This window comes from Podarcis liolepis (genome assembly GCF_965112155.1).
Source record: "Podarcis liolepis genome assembly, chromosome: 14".
NCBI lineage: Eukaryota > Metazoa > Chordata > Lepidosauria > Squamata > Lacertidae > Podarcis > Podarcis liolepis.
The window spans coordinates 1,324,226-1,345,848 of record NC_139569.1 but is presented as its reverse complement, the minus strand read 5'-3'; the positions used below and the strand labels follow the sequence as shown (position 1 = coordinate 1,345,848).

Sequence of the window (21,623 nt, the reverse complement as noted above, 5' to 3'; positions counted from 1 at the left end):
AGATGTCACTGTTATTTTCTCTTGCTGTTATTTTCTCTTGAGGATTTGCTTTGACAGGTGAAAGGCAGGGAAATGTATGTGAGTGAATGGTTTGGTGACGTGCAGGGGAGACTCCTCATGGTGTGTGTGTCGGGGGTCTCTCCCCCTTCCAGTTTTCTCAGTCGCTGTGCATTGCAAAAGGGGCAGCGCTCCAGTCCGGGTGAAGAAGGGGCTTTGCAGAGCTCGCTTGGCCCTTGGCTACACCAGGCAGCTGCCTTGTTGAGGGGCAAGTCGAGCAGCCAGACTTCTGCCCAGAGGGAAGCCTCGGCCGCCCTTGGACCTGGGCAAGAACCAGCCGGGGGTCTGGAAGGGGAGACGAGGCCGAGTCCATGGGGAGGGATGCACCCGCAGAATGCTAGGAGTGGGGGATCCCAGGGTCATCTAGTCCAGTGTTGTCCAATCTTGGGTCTCCAGCAGTTTTCGGACTACAATTCCCATCTTCCCTGACCACTGGTCTTACTAGCTAAAGATGATGGGAATTGGAGTCCAAAAACTACAGCGTCTCGGCTCGGTGGCGCCATCATCCGGGGCAGCGGTGGATCCGCCCATCGGCTCCCAGGCCGGGTCCCGGCATGCTCCGCGCCGCCCCACCCGGCGCCTCCGGAACCCCTTCTGGGAGCGGGGAGGCGCTTCCGCTTCCCAGCCCGGCCGCTCTCCGCTCTGCGTCTCTATGGCGAGTCCTCCGGCCGCGAGCAGCGCATGCGCGGTAAGCACTCCGCCGCCCATGGGCGACTCCGAGGACGAGTTCCGGGAGTCCCGCCGCGGGCGCCTCAAATTGGCGGGGGGTCCCCAGGGGGGTCGCCGCCGCCGCGCGCCTCCCCCTGCTCCTGCCCGCGGGGACGAGGCGGAGGCCCCCGGGAAGACCCAGCATGGCGGAGAAGGAGGCGGAGGAGCCCCTTCAGGGGCGTCTGGACTCCCCCCCGCTTCGCATATTGGTATGACCCGCTTCCTTTGTCTTCGCTCAGGCGGGTCGTACCAATAAGCGCTGCGGGGGGAGGCGTGTGTCAGCCTGTTTCTGGGGGTTCTGGTGGGTTGGGGGGCCTGGGGGGGGGACACACAGGGGGCAGCTCCTCTCTTTGCAGCAGCAAATGGAGCCCGCCTGGTTTTTCCCCGGCAGGAGCCCCTCCAGGAGCGGGAGACGCAGCAGCAGAGGAAGGAGGAAGCGGCGGCGGAGGAAGATGCAGCCGCCCCTGGCAGGGGCAGCCGGAGGAGGAGCAGGGATCCGTGCAGGTGACCCCGGAGCCCCTGGTGCTGCCAGGCGCCTCAGCCAGGAAGGAGGAGGAGGAGGAGGACCGTGCCAGGAGGCCGCCCGCTTGCGAGGACGGTCAGTGTCAGGACTGCCCCGTTTCCTGCCATGGCTCAGTATTGACGTGTTGGGGGTGGGTGTTGGCAATGGGCAGATCCTTCACCCCCCAGCTCAGATGCAGCGTTTGCATCCAAGGAAAACAGGATCCTGCCCAAACCTGCTTGCTGGATTGAAGGTCTGGGTCCCAAGGCAAGTCGCTGTCCAAACGTCACAGCTGAGGCTTGGAAAATGCTTTCCAGGCTCCTCCTGCGCCACAGAGGCACTGTCCCTGTCCCAGGCGCCAGACCACAGGCCCCCCCCCTCCGCCCAGGGTGTCCCGGGGGTGAGGCTGCTCTGAGGGAGCCAGGGGGCCTGGGACTGACTCTCTTCTTCCCCCCTAGTCCAGTGCTGGGGATGCCCTGGGGCTGCTCACCCGGAGCTGCAGCCGGGAAGCCTGGAGGAGGCCGGCTGGGTGTTCTGCCAGATCTGCCAGAAGGACCTCTCTGCCATGAACTCGGTCCGGAGGGAGCAGCATGTCAACAGGTGGGGCTCCTTGGTTTGGGCAGGCGGCTGGAGGGAGGGGGCGCTGCTGGGAGACTCAGGCCAGGCCTGGCTCAGCCAGGGGGGCAGCTGGCCAGGCGACCCCTGTTGCTCTGGAGTGGCTGCCTCCGTGTCTCCTGGCTCTCCTGTTGCATTTTCTCCTGGGCCTCACCTTAAACAGTGGTGGCTCCATGCCTTGTTTTCATTTCTTCGGGAAAGGCTGAAAAGCATTTATCAAAACCATAGTGACACATGAACTGATGTATATGTGAGAGAAAAAACAAGCCTGTTGACATATTTACTTAATCTCGTTTTTAAGTTGTATTTTAATCAATTGTTTTTATACCTGGTGTTAGCCGCCCTGAGCCTGGTCTGGGGAGGGCAGGGTATAAATAAAAATTATTATTGTTATTATATACATTATAGTATACAAACAATAGTTTGTAATGAACTACGTTTCCATGTTTTTTTCCTTTTTCCTTTTTCTATTTAATCTACTAAAGAGTTCAATCAAATATGAATAAAACCTCAATAAAAAATGAAAGGGTTCTTTAGCGGCTGGGCGGGGGTCCTCCTCTCCTCTGAGGGCTTCCTGCCTGAAGAGACTCTGCTTTTCCTCCAGGTGCCTGGATGAGCTGGAGGGCCCCCTTTCTGCCCCCGCTGCCAGGGGCCCGGTTGTTCCCGAGTGCCCCATCTGCGGAAAGGGCTTCAGCTCCCTCCGGAGCCGGGGCAGCCACCTGAAGCGCTGCGCTGCCAGGATGGAGGTCCCCCCCACGCTGCTCCTTCAGGCGGTACGGCAGCAGCAACAGCAGACCTTGCTCCTTGGCCCCCCAGCCGCCCAGAGGTGAGTCCAGAGTCCCCTCCAGCAAGAGCCCTTCAGGGCCCAGGCTCCCTTGGATGTGGAGTCTTGCTCAGCGAAGCTCTTCCTCTTCTTGGCCTCTTGAGTGAGCCGGGGGGGGGGGTTCACAGGGTGGGCCTGGGGTGCAATTAATGCTTCACTTGGGCAGAGGGAGGAGGGGTGCTGCGCCCATTCCCCTTCTTGAGAAGACCCCCAAGTTCTGAGCAGCCCTCCTCCTCTTGGGACTTGAGAGGGCAGCATATTTGGAGAAAACCGCTGACCTGCCTTCAGGATTGCTCAGTGGTGCTGAAGTACTGAAGAAATGAACCTGGGCTGCCAATTCTCGCTATAGACCAGCATGAAGCAAGCAGCACATAAGCGGCACACGAAACACTACCAAACCATTCTATGTTCTAAATCTTATATTAATAATCCTAAAATTGAGAGAACAAGGTACAAGATGTACTACAAAAGCCACAAATAGAAAATTGAAGAAGCCCGAGACTCTTCATGGGCGAAACAGGTGACAAACGCGGCACCCCGTCTAACTCTGGTGCGTAACATTGCTGACTCTTCGTTTGATCAAACTTATATTTGTTGATATCTAACCCTTGAGCGTAACATCGCTGACGCTTCGTTTGATCAAACTTATCTTCGTTGATATCTACAGGAGCCTGGCTAAAGGAACTTTCAAGACTGAATCTTCCTTTTAGACACAATTTGAATGAGTTTTCTGTTAGTGGCTTTTGTTGTAGATCTTGTACCTTGTTCTCTCAATTTTTGGATTATTCATATAAGATTTAGAACGTAGAATGGTTGGGTGGTGTTTTGTGTGCCGCTTATGTGCTGCTTACTTCATACTGGTCTACAGTGGTGCTGAAGTGGCTTGGTCACCCTGGCTGGTGACATCACGCTTGTCATGGGAAGGGTCCCTCTTCTCCTTTTCCTTGGTCTTTTGGCGCTGTGGACCTTGCTGTTCTTCTGGAGCGGCCCAGGGAGGTGGGCACTGGGGACATCAGAGGCCAGCGGTTTTGCTGCTGCATCCAAGACCATTTTTTGAAAGTGCTTCTTGGGGAGGTCATTGCTTGGTACCACGGTGCAGTTCCTGTGGCCTCCTGCTACCCTCTTGTTCCTTGCCCTATTTCATGTCTGCCTGAAGCAGCTGGGAGCTGTCATCGTCAGGAGTGAGATCTTGCCAGTAGGTGATTGCCACCTGCCCAGCTCTGCTTGAATCAGAAGAGGTGGTTCAGGTGCTAGATCTGGGCTTAGAGATGGAGCGGCCCTAGAGGGAGGGAGCTTCCTGGTCTGCAGAGATAGGAGCACCTCCCCTCTGAAAGGCAGCCTGGTCCATAGACAGGAGCGTTGCAGGATGCTTAGGGTGGTCCACTCAGATTGGAGGGGGGCAGCTATTGCCCACTGCAGCTCCTGAGCTGGGTTAACCGACCTCTCCTGCCCCGTCCAGCGGGTCCAAGCGAAAAGGTGCCTCTTCCGTGCAACGCTTGCCGAAGAAACGCAAGGCGGTGGCCGAGGTGGATGGAGCGACGGAGGATCTGCTGGTTGCCATGGCCATGTCCCGCTCTCTCTTGGAGGAGGAGGAGGGGAAGACCAAACGGCTGGCCGGGAGCAGGCAGGACACCGCTTTGCAAAGCAGGAAGCCCCGAAAAGCAGGTGAGCTCCTGGCGGAAGGCAACCGGCCCCCGGGGGGAGGTCTCTGGCGGCTGCCTCTGGCTTCTGGGCTCAAGGCAACTCGCAGGTTCTTTCTATGTCCTCTGGAAATGTGCTTATTCTGCAGCTCTCTTGAGAACCTTTTCCTTAGTGTATCTTATCCTGTTGAGATGCCAGGGAGAGCCCAGCCCTGAGATGGGCTGCTCTCAGCCTGCTGTGCCAGGAAGCTGCTGGCGGGAGTAGGCCTCTGCAGCTCTTGGGTGCCCTTCACCCTAGGCCAGATCTTTAGCATGTCCATTTCCTGCATTTATGTCTGGTTGCGATTTCTTCACTGCGGGGGGGGGGGGGTTAGTCTGGATGACCCCTGGGGTCCCTTCCGCCTCTCTGACCCTCTCCTGCCAGGATCCTTCAACAGAAGCTTCTCATACGAAATGCCCTTGTTCCCAGAGGGTGATGTGGGGAACGGCTGTGGCCCCTGCTGCACTGGGGCTGCTTCCTCCCCCTGCTTCTCCTCCTTGCCCTTCGGAGGCCTGGGCAGCGTTTGCTGTGGGGCAGGCAGGAGCTTCCTCCATGGCTCTCAGACACGCTCCCTGTGTGTTGCTTCCTAGAGAAGAAGAACCGCGCGAAGCTGGGTCTGCCTCTGCCTCTGCTGCTGCCCCAGGACCCCCAGGAGGCCCGCCGGCGGATGGAGGCTCGTGTGGCGCAGCTGCTCTCCGAAGCGGAGGAGGAGTTCCCCAGCACCCCCCAGCTCCCCCCCAGCCGCCTCATGGGTGCTGAGCTGTTTCGGGGAGCAGGGGGGGCCCACGGCTCTTTGTGGGAAGCCAGCTCCTTGGCAAGACTGTGTCCCCCGGGCAGCTTTCAGGCCAAGGACTTCGCCCGCTCTGTTTTGTTGCAGACGCCCGAGGAGGTGGGTGTCTGTGTCGGGGGGGCGGGGCTCCAACTCTTGCCTGCTTATTAGGTGCTCAGTAATCAGGCTGGCAAGGTGCAGGGGGTCTCATCCGCACATTGGCGTTCCTGGGACTGCCTGCTGAGGATCCAGTCTTGGAGAGCCCTTTTGAAACGGGAGCTCCTTCTGGGCGGTTGATCCTGGGGCTGCCCTCCCTGCAGAGCCCTGAGCAAGGGCCTCTCCACCCGCCCCACAGAAAAGTGCCGCTGAGCCCAGTGCAGTGTGTGCACAGCAGCTCTTTCAAGAGGAGGAGGGGAGAGTCACAGGATCCCTGTCTAGCCAGGGAGCAACGGAGCCCAGGACTCCCGGGTTCTGGCACCCTGGCCCAGCCAAGGAGCTTCTCAGAAGTGCCACTGGTGGCTTCAACTTGCCCCGTTGAGGCCAGATCTGTGTCCATCATTCGCCGCGGCCTCCACTTTTGCTTCATTCTGGAATAGAATAGAATTTTTTTATTATGGTCACAGACCATTTCCAGGTCACTTACAATATCAGGAAAATCAGGGATACATTGAATTGCAATTCATAAATCATAGAGTTGGAAGAGACCACAAGGGCCATCGAGTCCAACCCCCTGCCAAGCAGGAAACACCATCAGAGCACTCCTGACATATGGTTGTCAAGCCTCTGCTTAAAGACCTCCAAGGAAGGAGACTCCACCACACTCCTTGGCAGCAAATTCCACTGTCAAACAGCTCTTACTGTCAGGTATCTTACTGTCAGGTATTGGGTATAACATAGACAATTCAGATATAGCGGCAGTTAAAAAAAAATATTAAATCTTGGTTACTAAAATATAACCTAAAATTATCGTTTAAAACCTTAATCCTTTTGGTTATATAGCTTGATCCCTAAGTTTTATGGCAGTTGCACAGAATTTGGCCACCCTTAGCGTAATCTCTAGATCCTTGTCCTCTACTAGGAGTTTCAGACATTGAAGTTTGGACCCAATTGGAGATTTTTGTATAAGAGGAGTGCTTCATTCTGTTTCTCTTTCCTTCTGACTGTTCTCCTGGTTCCCAGTCTCTTCCTGCTGCTGCCTCTGGGGCATGAGGGGGGGCCTTGGACGATGGAAGGGGTCTCAGCAGGCCCAGGATGCTCTGCCCTGAGGTGGGGAGGAGCAGGTGACCCCCAGCCCCCTCCTCTGCTGGCTCTAGTTTCCAGGCAGAATGGGGAGGGGAGGCGGGTGGGGTGTTTTGGACATGAAATGGCCCCCTTGTTTTGGGGCCAGCCTCGCTTTTCCCCTGGGTGCTCTGGGGCTGGCTGCCCACTGGCAGATAGGAAGAAGCCCCTCCTTGGCCTGAGATCAGACACCTCCGTCCTAGGAGACTGGACAAGGGTTGAGAGATGCCGTCCAGAAATGGAAAAGGAGCGAGGTCCCAGCTAAAGGAGAATGCCAACTTAAACTGGTGGAATATGCGCAGCTTGCAGACTCAACACGTAGAATAAGAGAACAAGAAGAACATAGGTTTAAAGAGATTGGAAAACATTTATTGAATGTACGGGAAATACCTGTGTACAGCTGAAAACACTGGCAGCATTTAGATAAATTCAACAGTGTAAATAAGTTATGGTTGTGATAATGAAATACTGAATGGTATAGTTTCTGTAAAATATGCAGGGATTTGTGATATGCAAAATGAACCATGGAAAGAGAAGAAGGGAAGTCATTGATATCTTAAAAATGTAAAAATGAGTACTTTAAATTGTAAAACAGGAAATTTAATAAAAATTACACACACACAAAGAGTGTGTGTGTGTGTGTGTATACACACACACAGTCGTACCTCAGGTTACAGATGCTTCAGGTTGCGTTTTTTCGGTTTATGGACCTCCGAAACCTGGAAGTACTGGAACGGGTTACTTCTGGGTTTTGGCGGTCACGCATGCGCAGAAGCACTAAATCGTGCTTTGCGCATGCGCAGAAGTGCTGAATCGCAATCCGCACGTGCACCGATGCGCCACTGCGAGTTGTGAATGTGCATCCCGCATTGAACACATTTGCATCCCGAGCGTCCACTGTGTGTGTGTGTGTGTGTATATATATATATATGGGCTGAGAGATGGTGGGTGTTGCCATTTGGGCTGGCTTCTGGCGTGTTGAGGCTAAACTTCATGTCTGCACCCCAAACCTTCCTTTCCAGGGAGCCGTGCCAGGCGTGGCTTTGCCATCCTCGGGGACCACCAGACCGGCCGAGAGGGAGCAGGGGCCGGCTGGTGCTGTGCTTCTCCCAGGAAGCGCCTCTGGAGATTCGAGGGAGAGGCTGCCTGGCCGACCGGGCGCTGCAGAGGCGCTGCAGGACCTGGTGGAGCTGGCGGGAGAAGGGCTGACCCTCACCCAGTGGCAGCAGGAGGGGCCGGGTGAGCAAGGACTTCCTTGGGGAAAAGGGGCCGGGCAGCGCAGAACTGAGCCTGCAAAGAGGAGTCTGGGCTGTGGATGGGGGCAGAGACCTGCCTGGACCCAGAGCCGGTCGTCGGGTTACTTATTGTGGGCCTGTGTTTTTCTCCCTTTGCTCCAGGTCAAGGTTGGCTTTCTGGTGACGTTCTGCAGAGCAGTTTTCTCCAACCACTGGAGAAGCAGCTGCCCCAAAGGAGCTGTCCTCAAATGGTAAGGTTAGACCCCCATGTTTGCTTGGAAGGGGGGCACTGTGTTAGCTGGGAAGCAGAGGATCCCGAAACCCCGTGGGAGGAAGCCCCCCTGAGCCCCTTGTGGATGCGCAAGGGAAATCTGGGTGCCTCTGCAGGTGGGGGGTGAGGGGGGTTTGAGCCCCACTGTGGTCCTTCCTCAAGATCCATTTGGCCCCTGCTGTTTTCCAGGAAGGAGCTGGAGCAGGAGGTGGAATGTGGCCATTCTCTCCCTCTCCCTCTCTCTCTCCTCTCTCTCAGCTCCCACTGGGCTCCTTGGCTGAAGCCTTCAGAGGGATGGTGAACAACCCTCACCTGAGTGACGTCCAGTTTCAGCTAGACACTGGGGAGCTCCTCTATGCGCACCTGTTTGTGCTTTATGCACGGTGCCCACAGCTGATGGAAATGGTAAGGAGGAGCGGCTGGGGGGCACATCACCCCCAGGGGTCTCCTTGTTCCTGGCCTGGGGTCTGTGTCTGTGGGTATCAGGCAAGGAGCGAGACTTTGCCCTTGCCATTTTCTCTTCATGTTGGCTCCCCAAAGCCACCTGAGATTTGAGGAGGAAGCCCAGCCGCGTTGCCTGCCTGGGAGAGGGCGATGGAATCCGCTGCAGCCTTTGGGTCTTGCCTCTCCAACGCAGGAGCCACAGGAGAGGAGGGTCTGCTCCGCAGAGAACCCAGCAGCCATGTGCTGTTGCAGGCAAGAGCTCCTTGTGAAGGAGGGCGTGTGGCTGAGGGGAGAGAGGAGGCAAGGAGGACCAAGAGAAGCAGGTGCCAAAAAGGGCGAGGGGGAGGAATTGGAGCTTGCCTTTCGTCCAAGGAGGAAGAGAAAGCTCTCCCTGCAGGCCTGCAGCCAGGCTGCTTAGGGGCACTTTGGCAAGAGGGAATAATGCTCAAAGCAGGTGCCCCAATCCGCTGGCTGCTCCAGAGTCCTCCGTCTCTTGCCAGGCTGGCTGCGAAGGTTTCCTCGTGGCTGAAGAAGGGGGAGCAGGGACCCGCCGGGTGCTGCTGAGCGATGTGTCGAAGGAGGCCCTGGGCGTGTTCCTGAGCTACCTTTACACAGCCGACGTCTCCGTCCCTCGCCATGTGCTGTCGGAAGTGGCTGCTTTGGCCAGGAGGTTGGTGGGCTCCTGCTGGATTGGGCCCTGCTCCCTGCCCCCTGCCCCCCCCCCCAGGCTGACTTCCACTTTGACGCCTGATGGAGACACTCCCCCCCCTCTCTTGGAAGCGCATTTGCACGCACCTCTTTCGTTTCAGGTTTGGAGTGATGGAACTGGCTGGCGTCTGCCTTGGCTGCCAGCCTGGCCAGGGGGCTGCTGGAGCTGAAGAGGAGGCAGGAGAGGACAGAGCCGAGACCTTTGAGGGGCTCCTGAAGTCCATGTGGCTGGATGAAGAGGAGGAAGCCTTGCTGCAGGGCGGACAGCCGGAGGAAGCCGACAGCGAGGAAGTGGGTGAGCAGGAGCTGGAGCAGATCTATGAGTTTGCTGCCACCCAGCGCAGAGCTGCCCACGATGGGCCCGTCGTCCGCAAGGGAGCCGCTGACCCCAGGAAGGTGCCACAGGAACCTGCAGAGGGCAGGGCAGCTACAGCAGAGTGGACAGGAAGCCTCTGCCTGGAACAGTCCCAGTTGCCAGCTGCTGCTGCCAGAGGCCCAGGGCCCCCCCTCAGAGCTGCCTCCAGAAGAGTGCCCCAGATGGAGGAGGAGAATTCAGAGCAGCACGAGCACTCGGCAGTCCTGTTTCCTGCCACCCAGGGTGACTGCTCTGGGCTCTCTCAGCAGAGCCGTTGTGCCAAGGAGCAGAGGGGCAGTGCAGCCAGCCCAGGCCCTGCGTCTCAGGGATTTCCCGGCCTCCTCCAGGGGCCACCGAGGGACCTCTTGCCCCTGGGATCCTCCTCTCCCAAACGGAGGCCGGCATCACCCACCAGCCCCTTGGCACTCCTCTCTCTGAACACTCGGGGCCTGCTCTCTACCCCTCCAAACAGCGAGTTGGAGCGGCCTGCGCGGAACAAGACCCCAGGTCCTGGCTGCAGCCCGGGCGGCCGTGGGGCCTCGGAGGGCAGCCCCATTGTGCTCTTGGATTCTGATGAAGAGGCAGAGCTTGCCGGAGCGGCCCTCTCTGGGCCACACATGGGGGCCTTGCAGTGTCAGTCGAGCCAAGGGGGGGCAGACGTTTCTGGTGGGCAGAGCCTATCCCTTCCACCCGCCCGTGAGGTGGGTCCTGGGGAGCTTTGGGACGCTGGTGGAGGAAGTCCTCTGCTTCTGAGGCTGGCCAGCAATGGAGAAGACAGCTGGGAAGAGGCCTCCAGTTGGAGAGTGCCAGACACTCCTCTGCTGGGCGGGTGCAGCTCCAGCCGCCGAGAGCCGGCCAAGCCCACCTTGGCCCCCGGGACTGAGGAGCAGGGGTCTAAAGGGGCTGGAGAGAGCCCACCCACCAGCAGCTCCGCTACCAGGCTGCCTCTGCTGGGACCCCCGCCTGCCTGGAAGAAGCCTGCCAGCAGCCCCGTGGTGGTCGTGGGCGACAGCAAAGAGGAGCTCGATTCAGCAGCCCCTTGGCCCCAGAGCAGCCCCCTTGTGCCTGGGGAGGACTCCCTGTGTCGCTCGGAGGAAGGGGACAGCCTTCTTTTTCTGACAGCAAATGCCCCAACCCCACTGGGGACTCCGCCAGCTAGGAGTCCCATGGCTGGGGGAGCAGCTGCCCCCCACTTCGGAGAGAGGGGTGCTTCGACAGGAGAAGACTCCGATAGCAGCGAGGTCTTTCCTCTGACCCAAAGAACGCCTGGTAAGTGGCCGCTCTGGGCCTGGGGGAAGCAGAGGGTGGGGAGCACTTGGCATGGGGCTCTGGGCTTGTGCTGTCTGGCATTGGCAAAGCCCCTTTGGCCCTGCTGGTCACCTTCCCCTCGCCGGGCAGCCCAGCTAAACCTCCTGAGGGCTGCGCCCACCTTGCTCTGTTCCAGATCTTGCCTTTGAGGCCGGGAGCGAGACGCCGAGGGCAGCTCCGCCCACCCCAATTCCATCTTACTCCATCATGGAGACCCCAAAGCTGAAGAAGGAGCTGCACAGGTGGGTGCTGTCAGGCGGCGGGGGGCAGGCTCCTCTGGCAGGGAGAAAAAGGCTGCAGCGTTTGCCCCTGTGACCGCCTGTCTCTTGTTTCTTCTCAGGTTTGGAGTCCGTGCTCTCCCAAAGCGGAAGATGATCTTGAAGCTGAAGGAGATATTTCAGTACACTCACCAAGGGGCCAGAGCCAACCCCCTGGAAAAGGCAGCTGTGGCCTCCCAGCTGGCCTTGCCCCACAGCCCAGCCCAGCCAGTCCCGAGGACGCGAAGGCTGGCTGTCGCCTCCAGCCCCGTTGGCAAGCGGCTGCCCGGATCTGCTGAGCCTCGCCAGGGCACTGGGGGAAGCCAGGCTGTTGGCGGCTTCAGGGATCCTTCTGGCGGAGGCCGTGAGGGGCTTGGGCAGGTGCTTGAGCCCCCCGCTGCAGGGCCGCTGCAGGGGACAGCCTCGCTTCCAACAGGATTTCCCCCTGGAGGAAGCACCAAGGACTCTGCTCCCACGGCCTCCCAGGAATCGACTGCGTCTTCAGGGACTGGCAGTGATGTGTCCGTAGCAACCAAGAGGTAGGAGGCTGGCTGGGGGTGGCATGCTCCTTCCTGCTGCTTCCCTCTGGCCAGAAAAGGCCGCTGAACACAGCTGCCCAGTCAATGGCCAGGCTGCCAAAACCCAAACCCAGCCTTTCTCACCCCTTGAAACTGTGTCCTGTCCCTCTGTCTCCACATAATCTGCTCAGTGGGAATTTGCTCAGGAGCTGAAACCCCCCCCCCCCGTCCTATCCCTCTGCTCTTCTGCCCTCTTGAGTTTTCATAGCAGCCTTGGCCCACTGCCTGTCTAACATCGCTGTCCCAGGTGGAATCAGGGCTTCTTTAGAAACACAACAAGAGCAGAGAGACTTAGGAAGCGGATTTGTGTGCCCAGAGCCAGGTTGGAGTGGTTTTCCAATGGTGCTTAGGCAGGCCGTTACTTTTGCTGCAACAAGGTTTGGGAAGGGCAGGGCAGAACACCTTCTTTGCATGCAGAAGGCCCCACATTCAGTCCTTTGCATCTTGTTCTGTCTTCTTAAGAACTCCAATCCTTTAGCGTGGCTCCACCTACACTTTGGAACTCCCTGCCACTGGACACAAGGCAAGCGCCTTCACGGTCCTCTTTTTGGCACCTGCTAAAAACGTTCCTCTTTAGATGAGCCTGTCTGGACACGCAGAATAGGGGTGTGTGTTTAAATTTGGTTTTAGTTTATTGAATGTTTTACTGGTAATGTTATTGTTTTGTTTACCGTTTACTGGTAATTTTATTGTTTTATTTTGTTTAAAAAATTTTTTAAACATCAAAGTGGTTTACAGTCTAGTGATGTATACATTTTATGAAACGAGTAAATAACGCAAAACCTGCTTCCCAGTCTGCTAAATTGCCAACAATCTGCCTCCTATGTTTTCTCCTTGTGTGGCGCCTGGTCCTCTGGCCAGAGCAGTGGTGTCCCTGACTCCTCGCAAAGGGCCAGTGAAGGGAAGAGCTTCTGACCCTCTCTCTCTCTCTCTCTCTCAGCTCTTCTTCAATGGAGTTCGGCTCGCTGGTCGAGGAGGAAGAGGAGGAGCACGTCCCGGCTTCTCAGGCTGCAGCCCGCGAGGCACACAAAGTAGAAGCCTTGCGGCGCCACCTCACCTCCAAGCCGGCTCTTTGCCGCCAAATCCTCCTGTACCAGCCCATTGAGTTGGCTGGGCTGCAGGCAGAACTGAAGGAAAGCGGCGTCAAGATTGCGATGGGCAAGCTGATGGACTTCCTCGACGCGCACTGCATCACCTTCACGACTGCAGAAGCCCGGAGGGAGAAGCAACGACACTCCAAAAAGCGGAGACGGCGGTTCTGAGGAGTTTCTATGGGCCTTGATGGCGGAACCGCTGGTGCTTTGCCCACTCAGCTGCCGCTTATCACTTCCCTGTGTGTGTGATTTTTCTTTGACTGGAAGAGCTGTGGCAAAGACATGACTAAGCCTTCCGCTTAGATGATGCACTCGGACTGAACTGTGCTCCACCAGGGGAGAAAACAGCTTCTTTGGTGGCCGTCAGCTCAAATCTGTACTGAGCAGGTCCCTGGAGCAGCCTGAGGGGGAGCGAAGAGAGACGCTGAAACACACTGCAGGTGCTTCAGGGCCTCCTCATTGCAGGTGCAGCTGCTGCCGCGTCTCAGCCTGTGTTCGCTGGCCAAGATTATGGGTTGTTAGGTGTGGCTCACCTTGAGCATCCCTCTGTACCCGTTGATCTGTGCCAACCATTAAACATGTGGGTGTAACATGCCTGTGTAATAAATATGTTTCACTAAAAGCGATGGGGATGAACAGCGAGAGGTTTCCTCAGGCTGCCCCCAACGTTCTGTTTTCCCCATCATCTGAACAACTGCTGTCAGCTCCAGCAAGTGCTGTGCACCCCACATCTTTTGGACGGTGGCCTGGTGCTAGGGGCTAGTCCCAAGGGGGGAGAATTGGGGCTTGCATTTCTAGCTGCTCATATACAGCAGAACCTCGGTTTTCGAACATAATCTGTTCCAGAAGACTTCTGAAACATTCAAAAACTGAAAGTGGAAGCCTCAATTCAATGTTGTTGTTGTTTAGCCGTGTCAATAGGGAAACTCAAAATGGAAGCCGTGTCAGACGTTTGGGTTCTGAAAAATGTTTGAAAATGGGAGCATTTACTTCCGGGTTTTCAGCGTTTGGGAGCCAAAATGTTCGATAACGGAGCCGTTTGAGGTTTGACTCTATAAGGATGGAGTTGAGGACGGGTTGGCGCTCTTAAGCTTACTCTAGAGTAGGAGAGAGGCTTTATATTGTTTCTGCCATTTAGTCTATACTGGAGCCTGGATTTGTTTTCAAATGATGCACATGCCGTTGTTCCCAGTGGCTGTGCTTCTGCAACAGGCCCTTTTGCCTGCACAGGCATCTCCCAAAGGGAAGAGTGCTGGAAGCTCAGAATCGAATGAATTGCCATTTTGGCCTTGTACTCTTTCTAGCACAAAACTGGCCGCCTCTTCTGAGAATCACTTGTCCTTAAGAACTTTGGTGGACTGTCTAATATGCCCTTCACAGGACTAGCATTCAGTGCAAGTTGTTTATTGTAAAGCTGGGACATCTCTCCAGCCAAGAGCACTGCAAATTGTCACTTGTTCTTGGACTTTTAACTAGCTCTAGCAGGGATTCTATATAGAACACACAAGCAGCCTTTTAACCAGTAAGTTTATGAGGTGTTTTTTTGGGGGGGGCACGGGAGTTGATGAGGAATCTACCCTTTCTTTTTCACACTAGCACTTCAAACCTTTTTAGGCAGAAACATGCCCCGATGCATGCAAGAGGTCTGACTCGCATCAAATGCGCTTGGGTGTCTGTTGCCGCAACCCCGAAAAGTAACTAAAAACTCCATAGGACTAAAACTTTGTGATGGTCCATCCTTTGGCTGCTTCCATCTACAAAGGCTGGAGATGTGCTACTCAGAGGGAAATGGTAGCTTGCATGCAATAGGTGGCTGCTGCTTCCTATCTTTCCCGCTTCAACATCAGAAGCCGGGCAGAAACAGCTATCGGAAGAGTGAGTTGCCTGCAAATTTCCACTTGGCCCAATAGGGCACTGAGCCACTTGGAACCACCCTTTAAGCATTTTTTACCAGCTTTATTAGAAACACCAGCACATTTCAAGTTTCTTCCTTTTTGATCACAAATATAGGTTTTTGCTTTTCTTTTTACGTATACAATATGACACAGCATTAGGGCTTTCCATCCTTTTAAACATGTCTTGGGTTGTACCCACCGACCACAGCTCAGACTGGACATCTTGCTTGCTGAAGAAGATTGTTACAAGGGAGAGGAACCCAAAGCGCCAGCTGTCTGGTGTGCAGATGTCCAGTTTAGAAAATCAGAGACGACACGACTGCAGTTAGCATTGGGAAACACTTGTGTGTTTGGGTTCCTATTCCAACACAAAGATAGAAGGAAGCACGTATTTCACGTTCAAAACCAAGCAAGTCAGATGTTCAACACATGAAAAAGGCAACTTGTTTTTAACCATTTCCTGGCCAAAAAAATTGGATTCTACAGATGAGGCAAGAGGCTTGCAGCAGCAGCAGCCTCCCGTGATACTGGCTTGTCCAACATCGAAGAGGAGATGGAAGAGGGCTGCTTGCATCAGTTACTGCACAGAAAGCCCTGAATTTTGCCCTTGGTTTTCAAATCAGGAATTTGTATTGGGTGAATTTCCTGGATCCTAAAATTAATGTTTAACTCCCAATTGGTGGTCTCTGTCAAAATTAATATTTTCGATTTTTAGAAAAAGCAAAGATAATTCTTTTATTCCACTTAACACTTACGAATGAACATCTCCAAATACTAAACCACTGTGAAACCTATGGCTGCCCTTCTCTATCCCTTTCGTAGGCACACACAGATGGGCTCTGTAGACCAGATATGCTGTTTGCAAGGTACCGCTGGCTGGGTCTATGTGATGAGTGAATAATTAGCCATGTCTTACAAAGAACATGATCCAAAATATATATATAAATAAATAAAAACCTTAAACATTCTTACATGGGTTTTGAAGAACAGAATACATGTTAAAAACTTCAGTAATTTATATCACTTTTAAGCAATACTTTATATACAATGGAAAAAGACATGCATAGTCCAAATACAATGTTGAAAACAGCATTTTTCATAACAAAAAAATCCAAACACTAAGTTAATACCATGTACATGAATTCAAGAAGGACCACCCTTTTGTCTGTTGCAGTTTATTTAACAATATGCTATAGAAGTAAGAAATGAGTTTTGTTCCCCCCTCCCATTCTATACAGTGATTGAATCTTCTTGCATTTTTCATATTTATAGTAATTCTAGAACTTGCATGATTTACACTATAATTGCTTTTCCTCATTTCAAGTTTCACATCGATGAATTAAAGAAAAGAATATGCTTCTTCTGTATTAAAATTAGCATGGCCTAAGAAGTGATCATCCCTATTTTATTTCATTTCTTTGTAAATCTAAAACCAGTTTTTATCCGAGAAACGAAGCAACGATTTCTACATTGCAACACAGGTATGTCTGTGTGTGTGTGTGAGCACGAGAGTCCGTTCTCATCTTTTCCAGGGGCGATAATACTTCAAATACCTGCAGAGTTCAGTATAGAATTTTAAAAAACCCTTTCTGCCAAATGCCAGAAAGTGAGCAGGATACATTAGAATGTGGCATTATTTGAGGAATCCGTTTCTGAAGATTATTGTTCTTCTCTGTTAAAACACAAATGCTTAGTCTTGAAAGTACAAATAAAAATATGACTATAATGGACTTGTTCTCCCCCTTTAAAAAAGCAAAGTCAACAAACAGTTAACAACTAAAAAAAAAAAACACCCCCCCCCCACAACAAGAACAACAAAGAGAGACCAGATATTTTAACCACACCTGGCTGGCTTTAACAAAAAATATATATATTTATATATTCTTTGTTTGTTTTTTTAACAGCAATTCATCCTCCGCTGGGTCCAGGACAGACCAGCCCCATGCCGGTTGCCCTCGAGCTCGGAGAGGTCCGTGTTTCGGGAGCAGAAGGTCCAGGCCTGGGAGGACGGCCGCTACAAGCCCTCCACAAACTTCTCCAGCGTGTCCCCCCCTGTAGTGTCGCCCACCAGGGACAGCTCGTTGGGCAGCACGTTCCTGTTGGGCGGGTTGAGCTGGGGCAGCATGGCGCTCTGCTGCTCGGGGGTGCCCAGGTGCCCCTGCTGGTCCAGGGGGCCGGCCAGGGCCGCCACGGCCCCCAGCCCCGGGTGCGGGGAGCCAGTCTGCGGGGAGGCGTGGTGCGGTGAGGGCTGGATCCGGGGGGACGGGCTGGAATGTGGCGGCTGCGACTGGGGCCGCGGGGACTGGACCGGGGCGGGCGACCGCACCTGGCTGCTGAGGGAGGCGCTGAGCTGCTGCTGCTGCTGCTGCCCAGGGAGGTGGGGGGCTGGCTGCGTCTGTCCTGAGAGCAGGTGCTGCTGCTGCTGCTGCTGCTGCTGCTGCTGGGGGCTCATGGGGTTGGGCTGCCCCGGGGAGCCCATCTGCTGCTTCATCTGCTGCTGCTGGAGGATCCGCTGCTGCAGGGCCTGCTGGATGTTGGCGCTGCCCTCAGCCCCGCCAAGGCCGGGCTGCGCCCCCATTTGGTTCAGCTGTCCCAACGGGGCCATTTGGCCCAGGCCCCCCGCCTGGATGGAGAGGTGCTGCTGCTGCTGCTGCATCCGCTGCTGCTGCTGCATGGCTTGCGAGTAGCCTCCGCCCGGGCCCTGCGGCTGTGGGAACTGGCCGTGCGCAGCCAGCCCAGCCCCTCCTTGCTGCTGTTGCTGCTGCTGCTGTTGTTGCTGCTGCAGCAACTGCCTGCGGATCATCTCCCGGTACTGCGGGCTCATGTTGGCCATGCCAGCGCCATGGGCCGGGTTCATGATGCTGATGGGCTGGCCCTGGGGGCTCAAGCCCCCCATTCCCGGCTGCTGCAGCGGGACGCCTGGCCGCTGGACGCCTGCCTGCAGGGCGCTCAGGTTCTGCAAGCCGGTCTGAGGGTGCGGGGGTGGGGGCGGCGGGGGAGGCTGCTGCTGCTGCTGCTGCAGCGCCGGCTGGGGCTGGGGCTGGATGCCAGGCTGGTTTGCTACGTACTTGGCTGTTCTCTGCTTGATGAAAGCCGCCATGAGCTGCGGGTTGGACTTCAGGATGTTGAGCACCTGCTGCTGCTGCTGTGGGGAGCTGGGAGACTTCAGAGTCCGCAGCAGCTCCTGCAGAGCGGCGTTGGGGGGGATGCTGCGAGGGGGCTGCTGGACGCCCGGCATGTGGGGGCCGGGCCCTGCCTGCTGCGTGGCGAGGGGCAGGGATGGCCGGGGCATGCCGGGCTGCAGGGGCTGCTGCGGGGCCAGGGGGGCTGCCTGCCACTGCCCGGCGGGCATGCTGGGCATGAGGGGGCCGCTCACAGAGCTGGGCCGGGGCACGCTCATGCCAGCCGCCTGCAGGGGGTTCACGGCGCCCACAGCCGGGCTCCCCATTCCTGCGCGGGCAGGAGGCAAGCCGTTGCTGCTCACCCGGTAGAGCTGCTGCTGCTGCTGCTGCTGCTGAGCCGCCTCGATCTCGATCTGCCGCGCCGCTTCCACGGCTCCGGGGGGTGGCTGGGCGGGCGGCGGGGGGGCCTGGGCCTGGGGAGCAGCCTTGCCGGCGGAGATGGGGGGCGGAGGCTGAGTCCTTGGCCCGGGAGGGAAGCCGGCTGGCGACATGTTGACGGGCGAGGGCTGGGGCGGGGGCTGGGGCGTCTGCGGGGTGCTTGGCTGCTGCGTGGGGGTCCCCGGCGTGGCTGAGGTAGGAGAAGGCAAACTTTGCTGAGGCACATTGCGGGTGGTCATGGTGGCCATCCTGCGGCGGATGAGCTGCGCCTGCTGCAGCCGGTGCTGGATCTGCTGCTGGCGGAGCTTGTGTTTGATGTTGATGCAGAAGGGCACGGGGCACTTGTTCTCTTGGCAGTGCTTGGCGTGGTAGCAGCACAGGGCAATCAGCTGCTTGCAGACGGGGCAGCCGCCGTTGGTCTTGCGCTTGCAGCCCTTGGTGTGCTGCACCACCCGCTTCATCTTCTGGCAGGAGGGCAGCGAGCAGTTGGCGTTGCGGCACTGGCAGGCGTGCACCAGGGACTGGATGCAGCGCTGGATGCTGAGGCGGCGAGACTCCTGGGGGCTCTTGGACTGCTGCTCCCCCTGGCTGTTGCTGTCGTCGTCCAGGCCCAGGCCCCACTTGACCATCTTGTGCTCGTGGCTCTTGGTGTTGTAGCAGTTGATGCAGAGGTCGTAATCCTGGAAGCGGAGGGGAGGGAGGCAAAGGTCAGAGCTCAAACAGGGCACACCCACGAGGGAGACCAGGCCCCGGAGGGGACCTGGGGGTCCTCAAACCCCGTCCCTCACAAACGTGGTGTCTCAGGCTGGGCCACTCCCGGCTTGGCCTTGTAGCCATGTTGACACGCATCCCAACCCCCCAAGAGAGTTCCAAAGTCAGCCCTGCAACTGAAAGCAACCAAGATGCACATCCTTTAGACAAGGAGGCACATTTATTTCATGGAATTATGCCGTTTCATAGAATCATAGCGTTGTAGAGCTGGAGGGGACCCTGACGGCCATTGCCGGGGGCCCCCTGCAAGCAGGAATCTCAGCTAAATCATCACAGATGGCCATCCAAGCTCTGCTTAAAAACCTCCCAGGAAGGAGAGTCCACAACTTCCCAAGGGAGCCAACTTTGTGGACTTCAGAGCCAAATACAACTGTGACATGTAGTTGCTCGTGGTCAGTTTTTAAAACATGAAAACAAAATCTGTCCCCCTGACACAGACAGCATTCCACACTTGCTACTTGAGAAAGCAGATTGTCTGTCCTGGTCATAGGAGCCCCCCAGTTAATTGCCAAGGACACTGGAAGGGGAAGCGAAGGCCCATGAGCCTCTCCGCAGTGCAGAAGGCTGTCTGGCCTGAGGGAGATGCCCCAAGGCGCAGGACAGAAGAAAGGATCAAAGTGATTCATACTAAGCAATGCTATTGGGAAAACAAGAATGAAAACGTCCAGAGGCTCTCTGGGAAGCCTCTGCCCCCTCCCTACTCGACTGGGAGAAAGAGGCTGCCTTGCCTCGCAGAAGAGTCTCTCCACAGCACGGCAGAAGGCAGAACACACCTCCTCTCCATGCCCTCGACTGCGCTCTCCAAACATGGATGTGATGCCATCCCTGGAGCCCGGAGCCCTCTGGCCAGCAGGTGCCACGGAGGCCAATAGCCCCAGGAGCCCCCCCCCCCCAGCAGCCGGCAGGGGCTCACCTCGCAGACGGTGCAGTGCCACCTGGTCTCCACGTGGTGCTTGCACTCGTTGCAGGTGTAGACGAAGCGGTCCTGGCCCTGCGTGTGCAGCTCCACCAGCATGCAGAGCGTGGACCACTTGGAGCGGCGCAGCGAAGAGAACTCCCAGTGCTTGTCTCTGGCCAAGGTCAGGAAGGCGTCCCGGCCGTCCATCAGGTCGCAGCTGAGCATCGGGTCCGGATCCACGATGGGGGGCAAGGTGTTGACGACGGGCCCGGCGTGCAGGTGGATGACAAAAAAGACCTGCAGGTGCGCAGGCCAAGGGACAGGTGAGCCCAAGACACCTCCGAGGCGGGGCCTGGGGAAGGGGCTCCCTGCCCCTCGCAGCCCCCCGCCTGCCTTCCCATGAATGCCCCAAGCCAGTGCAGAGGGAGGGAGGGAGGGAGAGGGAAGGGCGCCTGCAGGTACCTCCTTATGCTTCTCCATGGTGGCATACAGCTTCTGGGAGAGGTCATTGGAGACGCTGGGCAGGGTGGGCTTCTTCTTGTTGGCTCTGCTGATGCTGCTCTTGTTCTTGTTGGTCTTCTTGTTGTTCTTCTTCTTGGCGTTCTTGCTGTCCCCCTGACTCCCCTGCAAGGCGGACGCAGAAAGGGCTCAGCAGCTCCTCCCGCCAAGGCAGGCAAAGGAGCCTTCGCCTGATGGCGTGGGGAGGAGGGGGAACGACACAGCGCATCTCACGCTCATAGAGAAACAGGAGGGTGCGCAATCAAGAGGGACAGAGATCTGAATGAATAGGGGCAGGAGCAGGAGTAACTGCCTGAAGAATGCCGTTTCCCATTTAATCAAATTTTAGGAGGAACTCACACCCTGGAAAGCCAGGTAAAAAGAATTTCTTAATCACCCTTTTTGCAGGGTGGCATTCTGATTTGTTCAGGCTTCAGGCTGTCCCGCCCCCGCACATCCCATTGGCTCCTCCCAGGAAAGGGCTGCCCCAGTCTAGAACTTGCCCTGGATTCTCTGATCAGCTCTGGAGCTGGGAGAATGACATGCGCCTGTTATCATTCTCACTCACGGAATTTCTGCCCGCCCCAAGAAGCCAAGGCGGCCTGATTTCAAAGCAGACCAGCAGAAACCTCCCAGCCTCCCACAGCGCTCAGGACTCCAGTCACCTCCGTTGTTTCGCAGGCTGCCGTGCTTTCCTCCTTCTTCCTCTCCTCCTCCTCTTGTTCCAGCTCCTTAATGCTCTCTTCCAGCACGTTGGGCCAAAAGTCACCCTCAAAGTAAGGCAGTTCCTTGGCACTTGTCAGCCGGTCCTCTGTCGCTTGCTTGAAGATGTCCTGCAAAAACACCACGAGAGGCTTCGTTACTATGGAGGACAGGATGACACCCCCAGCAGATGCAGCAGAGGCCCAGGATCCTACAGGGTGAGGCTCCTTTAGCACAATCTGGTTCCTAGTACTTGTAGGCTCTTTCCTATGTCTCATTCCGGCTTGTTTGCTATCTTCTGAATGTCTGCTCTGCTAAATGGGCCTTATTCCCCAGCAGGCGGGTTTAGGATTGCAGCCAGAGCCTATCGCACACCAGGCATTTGTGAAAAAAATACATGCCACTGTGCTGAAGGTCATAAAATAAATACTCCTTTTCATTTAAAATAATAATAAATAGATGATGATGATAATTTATTTATACCCTGCCCATCTGGGTGGGTTTCCCCAGCCACTCTGGGCGGCTCCCAACAAAATTTTAAAAACATGATCAAACATTTAAAAATTCCCTAAACAGGGAATTCCCTAAAATACCAAGATGCCAAATTAGCCGTTTTT

The 21,623-nt window shown here is 56.0% G+C and overlaps 2 protein-coding genes across 7 annotated transcripts in view; one reads left to right on the top strand and one right to left on the bottom strand.

The window, feature by feature from the left end:
- Window positions 1–709: 709 nt before the first annotated feature.
- On the top strand, window positions 710–13,272 carry SLX4 (SLX4 structure-specific endonuclease subunit; the record flags this gene model as incomplete). 3 transcript variants are annotated; one of them, XM_083474620.1, is made up of 14 exons in its annotated part: window positions 710–974; window positions 1,157–1,363; window positions 1,726–1,867; window positions 2,487–2,708; window positions 4,165–4,370; window positions 4,976–5,274; window positions 7,455–7,671; window positions 7,830–7,918; window positions 8,197–8,343; window positions 8,883–9,052; window positions 9,192–10,714; window positions 10,890–10,995; window positions 11,094–11,549; window positions 12,529–13,272. In XM_083474620.1, the coding sequence occupies 14 exons, from the start codon at window positions 710–712 to the stop codon at window positions 12,848–12,850; spliced, it is 4,371 nt and encodes a 1,456-aa protein (XP_083330746.1). In that variant the 3' UTR covers window positions 12,851–13,272. The 3 variants fall into 3 exon arrangements, with proteins under 3 accessions (XP_083330746.1, XP_083330744.1, XP_083330745.1); XM_083474618.1 differs by having other exon boundaries at window positions 743–974; window positions 8,128–8,343; XM_083474619.1 differs by having other exon boundaries at window positions 743–974; window positions 4,976–5,278; window positions 7,459–7,671; window positions 8,128–8,343.
- Window positions 13,273–14,623: 1,351 nt separating this feature from the next.
- The window catches only part of CREBBP (CREB binding lysine acetyltransferase), a 63,565-nt gene continuing 56,565 nt past the window's right edge, over window positions 14,624–21,623 (bottom strand). For all 4 annotated transcript variants that reach the window (XM_083474614.1, XM_083474616.1, XM_083474615.1 and 1 more), the window contains 4 exons: window positions 20,970–21,137; window positions 20,269–20,430; window positions 19,822–20,103; window positions 14,624–18,817 (listed from right to left, as the gene is read on the bottom strand). In XM_083474614.1, coding sequence (XP_083330740.1) covers window positions 16,592–18,817; window positions 19,822–20,103; window positions 20,269–20,430; window positions 20,970–21,137 — 2,838 coding nt within the window. In that variant the 3' untranslated portion in view covers window positions 14,624–16,591. The remainder of the gene's footprint in view (window positions 18,818–19,821; window positions 20,104–20,268; window positions 20,431–20,969; window positions 21,138–21,623) is intronic.